Source organism: Candoia aspera, chromosome 17 (genome assembly GCF_035149785.1).
Source record: "Candoia aspera isolate rCanAsp1 chromosome 17, rCanAsp1.hap2, whole genome shotgun sequence".
NCBI classification, from domain to species: domain Eukaryota; kingdom Metazoa; phylum Chordata; class Lepidosauria; order Squamata; family Boidae; genus Candoia; species Candoia aspera.
The window spans coordinates 6123862-6130502 of record NC_086169.1 but is presented as its reverse complement, the minus strand read 5'-3'; the positions used below and the strand labels follow the sequence as shown (position 1 = coordinate 6130502).

The 6641-nt window shown below is 47.0% G+C and overlaps 1 protein-coding gene and 1 pseudogene across 2 annotated transcripts in view; both read right to left on the bottom strand.

The window, feature by feature from the left end:
• Positions 1–6641, bottom strand: part of CAPN1 (calpain 1) — a 242784-nt gene that overhangs the window by 206506 nt on the left and 29637 nt on the right. Inside the window, exon 23 of one of the 2 annotated variants that reach the window (XR_010068829.1) lies at positions 5505–6626. Coding sequence is in view for 1 of the 2 variants with exons in the window: in XM_063317059.1 (XP_063173129.1) it covers positions 6600–6626 (27 nt within the window). In the remaining variant the exon portion in view is untranslated. Of the gene's footprint in view, positions 1–4748; positions 6627–6641 lie in introns of those variants that run through there. The other variant, XM_063317059.1, reaches the window with a different exon arrangement.
• LOC134506482 (mucosal pentraxin-like) lies at positions 705–1694 on the bottom strand (annotated as a pseudogene).

The window sequence follows — 6641 nt, the reverse complement described above, 5'->3', positions numbered from 1 at the left end:
AACAGAGAAAGGCAGGAAGTGGGCGGAGCTGCGGCTCCAGCTTGTGAATGGGCGCGCGCCGGAGGGGCGTGGCGGCCGCGCTTGAATGGGAGGCTCAGGGAGGGAGGGAGAGTTCATTCCTAGAGCGGCCAAAATCCGCCACCGGCTCTTTCAAACGCTCAGCGTGCCAGCCTCGGGGTCCTGCAGAACGCTTCGTCGGCAGAATCGTCAATAAAAGAGAAAAAAAGCGTGGCTGAGCTTCATCTTTGGGGGGGGGGACCCTCTTTACAGGGTACCTGCCCATTGGAACAATTAAAATATCTACGAAATTGTTATTATTATTCCCACCTTTTTATGTGTAACTCCACGCAGCAAACATACCTAATACTCCTAGGGTTTTTTTTTAATCCGTTCAATCATGTCCAATTCTTGGAGGCTGCCTGGACCAGTCCCTGCAGTTTTCTTGGCAAGGTTTTTTGGAAGTGGTTTGCCATTGCCTCCTTCCCAGGGCTGAGAGAGAGTGGCTGGCCCAAGGTCCCCAGCTGGCTTTGTGCCTAGGGCAGGACTAGAACTCACGGTCTCCTGGCTAGTCGAATGCCCTGTTTGGCAAGTGGTGGGTTAAAATAAATAGGGCTACTTCTATAGCCCCCCCTTGGATCCTGCAAAGCTGCTTGGAGTGTTAAGACCAGTGTTCCTCAACCTTGGCAGCTTGATGAGGTGGGGAATTCTGGGAGTTGAAGTCCCCACATCGTCAAGCTGCCAAGGTTGAGGAACACTGGTTTAGAGAGGCTAAATGTTTCAGGCCTGGACTGAGAACTTCTCAAGGCAGTTCCTCCTTCCCATCTTTGGCTGAAGGCTTCATAATGGCTCCGTCAGCACATAGCCTATGATTTCAAACTTTAGTGAGGTCCAGTCCGCTAAAGGGGTCAGCGGCGTCTGTTTCTGGACGTTGACTATCTGTTCTGCAGACAGGATGTTGTCCCACAGATAGACGTCAGCCATTTCTCCCACAAACGATTGCCCCACATCAAAGCTGCCCCCATAGGAATCCTGTTCCTGCCCCAGGATCACCACCAGATCCGTTTTGACCTGATAGCCCTTCGCTGCCCCTTTCCTTGGCAAACGCTGCCCATCCAGCCAGAGCTGGATGATCCCAGTAGCAGAATCCCAAGTCATGCATGTAGCTTCCCAACGGAGGGTAGACCTGCTTGCGAGACTGGGCATCAGGAAAATGGCGCACTCACCACCCAGACAAGTGTGGTATTCTTGGGGGTGTCGAACAAGGAGGATCTCGTTGTCGTGTTGCCGGGAAGCAGCCGAGAAGGGGACGAAGGTGCCGGTCAAGCCGGTGAAGAACTGAAGACAGAGGGTGAAGTGTTGCGACTCTTCTTGTAAGTCAGGCTTCAGGAGAACGTAGGAATCTGTAGAAGCTTGGGGAACCCGAAGACCTTTCCTTCCAGAACTGAAGATCGGGGAGAGAAGACCATCAAGGGGTTGGCTTCATGCACACAGCTATTTATGCCCACCTCGCATGAATCCACGGTTCTATCATGGAAGGAAGGCCCCATTTCCCCCTCAGCTTGTCTCGCTCAAGATTCCTGGGACGCAGAGGATCACGAGGAGGACTGTACGAAGCAGTGGGCTCTCCTTCTCCATGATGTCACCCATCTGAGCCACCAGTTTCCGAAGCCTGCAGCTTGGAGGGCCACCAGAGAGATCCTCCAGCTCGGCTGTCTTGGTTGAGTTTAACAGACTCCTCAAAACACCCTCCGAGCTCTGTTTCCAAAGATGGCAAGGAAGTGCCAAAGAGGGAAGACAGATGGCGAAGCAGCTGTGAGATACATACCATAGCCTCGAACGCAAGATAAGGCTGCAGCAGCTTCATGTTTTGGCAGACACTGGTTTGCAGCGGGCTTCGAAATGAACACCTGGGCTGGTTGTTCTCTCAGATGCAAAGAACCCAGTTTCGTCAACTTTAAGTGAAATGTAAGTTTAGTTACATTTAGCGACCAGCATTGGGACTGGCAATTTGTTAAATGAAGTGGTCGCTAAGTGAAACTGCAGCGGTCACTAAATGAGGCAATTGTTAAACGAGGACTACCTGTATTTAATACTTTACCACTATGGTGATCTTAAACATTACAATTTGCCAGGAATTTTGAGAGGATTCAGTATCAGCACTGACCCACATTTCGTAAATGCCACAACAGTTGTAAATGGGTGGGGGATACATAAAATGGGATAAAAATACAGTATCTATCTTGTGTTTGGGGGCACGTAGGGTATCAGAAGAAGGGTTGCCTGGGGCATACAGAAGAGATCAGCTTGTTCCCCAACCCCATTAAAGAATTTCTGATGGCTTATCTTCTGATTGCTACTGGCAGCGGACACGGAAGGGATTCATCTCAGATAGAACTGCTAATTTTTCTTTTCAGAAACTCAAATTTGTCAAGTAAAAGCAAGGCAGGCAGAAAAGAGACTAGATGTGGTTTGAAGATCAGCAGAGAGAGGAGATATATGGTTCAAGATGTCCAAACCTGAGGAAGCCTGCCATAATTCATCCTAGCATAAATCCCATTTAATCATACCCCTGCCCAGCCCTTTTTACAATCTCTGATGCACCCCCTGCCCCCAAGTGCTGAATTTTGGCAGCAGAATGGTGGATTACAGCGGTGCAGCTTTTAAACTACTGTTGTGCTCCCGATCAAATGTTCCCAGAACAGCTTATCAAACTCACATCCATTGTGATCCAACCCATGTCAGCCTGCGAGTCAACCAGCTGGGAGGGGGACCGTGGATGGAGTGGGAATTTTCTTGTTTGGGCTGGCTACGCCTTGCACCAAGGTCATCTGCGAGGAACGGTTACGGACATCTGCTGACACGAGAAGGAAGGGTACATACCTTAGTGGGCAGTGGGGGGGAATTTGAAGTTACTGTGATTTTAAATTGTAGAATGTGCGGGAAATTTCATTCACAACTTTTTTTCTGTACTGAACGCTTCGCTTCATTAAATAGATTTATAAGCAAAAGCTTATGAGTCATAATTGAGTCATCACAACTACTTTTTAAACAATTTAAACAATTCATGGGCTGAGCAGGGTCTGGGGTAAAGCTGCCCCCCCAGCCAATTCCCCAAAGAATGAAATCTTTGCTTCTGCCCAGTTGAATGACTTGCCATCAAGAGTCCCCCAAAGGGGGACTTGGAGGCCCCAGACTCTTAAAAACAACAAAAATAAAATTGCAGCCCTTGGAGAAAAAGGAAGATCCACTTCTGCAGTAGGTAACTTAAAAAAAAAATCAGCCAGGATGTAAAAATGGGAGTGGCCAGGCTGCAAGTGAGGATGACTAGAAAAATTTGCCTTAAGTTCTGATTTCTCAGCATCTTGGGAAATTCAACTCCTCTGCTGAAATTTGTGCCAAGGTCCCACTCTTTTTCACCCTCCAGCAGCACAGATTGCACAGAATGAGGTAAGCAGCAGGTGCTGAGCGACCATGGGAAAACCTTTCATTGGGTGGCCCTTACTGCGATAGAAACCACTAATTAAAAGGAAATTACAAGGGGGGGGCTCAGGACTCCCACAGTGAATGCAAATCAATTGCATGATTTAAAGCAAGCAAGCAAGCAAGCTTGCAGCAATTGTGGGAGACGGGGAATCTTGCTTCTTGCCGACACGTCTCAAAAAGAAAAAAACTAAGACAGGGTGGAGCAGAACAAAAGGAACTCAAGTGACCCTCCCGTGTGAAAGTTTGGGATTTCTGCTGTAAGCATAAAAATAAAAATGCAGAGTAACAGAAAATGCCAATGGCAGGTTTTTTGGAAGGTGCCCTTATTTGTTTGAAAAGGTTAGGGGGAAAGAAACCAAGATAAACAAAACACCCCAGATTCTATTTATTTTTATTATTTTTATTTTTTATTAATTTCTATTTATTTTTTTGAGAGCCAGTTTGGTGTCATGGTGAAGGGGCTGGACTAGGAAGTGGGAGACGGTGAGTTCTAGTCCTCCCTTGGGTACAGAAGCTGGTTGGGTGCCTTTGGACCAACTGTGCTCTCAGTCCAGCCCACCTTGTAGGGTTGTTGTGGGGAAAATAGGAGGGGGGAGCATTACATAAGCCACTTTGAGTTGTACAAAATAAAGGAGAGATATCAATCAGTCAATCAATCAGTTTGATGCCCACTTAAAAAATACAGATATCTGAACTGGAATGAGTGTTCCCAATGACACAGAAGTTACATCCTGCCCTGAGCAGACAGAGATTACAGGCAGTCCTCACTTAACAACCACAATTGGGACAGAATTTAAATTGCTAAGTGGTCATTAAGCGAATCAGACCCAATTTTATGACCATTTATGCGGCGGCCATTAAGCAGATCACCAGTCATTAAGCGAACCACATGGTCATTTAGGGAACCTCGTGATTCCCCATTAATTTGGCTTGCTGGAAGACAGCTGAGAAGGTCAAAAATGGTGATCATGTGACTGTGGGACGCTGCGACAATCGTAAATGCAAACTGGGTGCCAAGCATCCGAATCATGATCATGTGATCGCGGGGACGCTGCAACAGTCGTAAGGGCAAGGACCGGTTGTAAGTCTTTTTTTCCAGCACCGCCATAAGTCCAAACCGTCGCTAAACGAATGGTTGTTAAGCAAGGACTACTTGTACAAGACCTCCCAGATTTCTATCCAAATCCACAATTCAACAAGAAACCTGCCTTTTCTGAGGTGAAACCACTGGTTCTTGGTGGAAAGGACAGGGACATAATACAAAGTATGACCCCAGCTTACTGGTGTTAAGCATACCATAATTTGCTTTATTTTGGCAGGGAAACAAAATCTATTTTCTACAATAAAAAACATGCAGAAGAATATAAACGGTAGTACCCGGTTACATCAAGAGAGCATAAAATCAAATCCCCAACACAGGATATTTCGACGATGTCAAAGCAGTGACTCGGTGGCCTTCAAAGTTCTCCCAGAACGGGATACATCTAGCAACCCTGAAGAGGGTTACAACACAAACTCCGCTCCCATTAAAAATATTTGGCAGCAAGCGCATGAGGCAGGCAAGGCATGTGTAACAGCTGCAGTCTTTAGGCACCAAAATTCCCCAACTGACCTCTGCAGGAAGGAAAGTCTCCAACATGGGCCCGGAAGGGAGGCTGATTAGGCACTGGAATGCTTAGAGGAGCTTCCAGGAAAACAAATTAGATAGATATAGATATTTATATTTATATATAAACACACACATGCATAAGAAAAGGCATGAAATATTGCTTGCTCCGCTGGGGACAAGGAGGAGTGTAATTGCCGGTTGTTAGCACTCCTCGGAGTGATGGCACCGAAGGGGGAGGGATGGCCTGTAACACAAAGCTGTATTAAGAAAAAAATAAGAGGAGCTACAGACAGAAGTGCTCAGCTATAAATTGACAAAGATGCCTGATTCCCCATCACTTCACATCAGCAGCAAGATTTACGATACACATTTTTGTCTGCAATTTTGCCTGACGTGCCCAGTTTCTGCAAACCGGAGACAACTAAGAGATTCATTTTATAGACTATTTTTAGGAATGCATGCACCTTTTGCATAGGCCCTTTCCTAATATGCTTAAAAATATACAGGTGGTCCTTGCTTAATGACCACTCATTCAGCGACCATTCGAGCTTATGACCGGTCCTCAAAGTTACGGCCATCACAGCGTCCCCACAGTCACAGGATCGCCATTTGTGATCTTCACTGCTGGTTTCCAACAAGCAATGGGGAGGCCGGCAGGAGGTCACAGATGGCAACCACGTGATGTTGCGGGATTCGCTTAACAACGGCTATTGGAAGTGCTGGAACTGCTGTCGCTAAGTGGTGCGGCCACTTGATGTTGTGCTGTATGACTGTGTCACTTAGCGACAGGAACTTCAGTCCCAAATGCCGTCGTTAACTGAGGACTACCTGTATATTCTTGTCAAGCTGCGTTGCAAGATTTCCCGAAGTGCGAATCCTGAAGAAAATCTAAGCTTCGTTTCATGGATTGGCTCAAAAATGTGAAATTAGCACTTTGTTTCAAATGTATATACCACAAATTAGCCCCTTTCCTGGCTTCAGATGCAACTTTCACATGCTGCAGCACACTTTGCAGTATTCCCCCACAAACCAACACATCCACAACACAGTTTCAGGAAGGCCAAATCCCGGCTCCCAAAAAGCAGAGTTTTCCAGGCTGTTGTATCCTGCCGAGGCTGAGGTAATCCAAATGATGCTGTTAGCCTGGGGAACGCTGACGTAAACTCCGTGTTAAAGTGGATCGGGATGTCGGTTGCTTGGCAAGGCAGCTTTGTGGCTTTGGCAGAGCGCAGTGTGATTCCTTGGCGGCGTCATACCACGTGTTCCTCAAGACGCGAGTCTGAAATGAAGCTGGATTCAAAAAAGGTCCCCAGGTCTGGTAGGAGCCCGTGCAGGAAGCGGAGTGATGCCAAGTCGGAGGCTGGCATGCGTGTGTCTCCTCTATTTGGAAACAGTGAAAAGCATAATGCAAGGCACTTGTGGGTAAGAATATCCTCAACCCTCAGAATAAAACGTCCAGGGAGAAGGAAAGTCCAGAGAATTGCATGGGACGTTCTTCGTATATTTTTCAGGCAAACATGGTCAGTTGTATCCACTATGGGAAAGACAC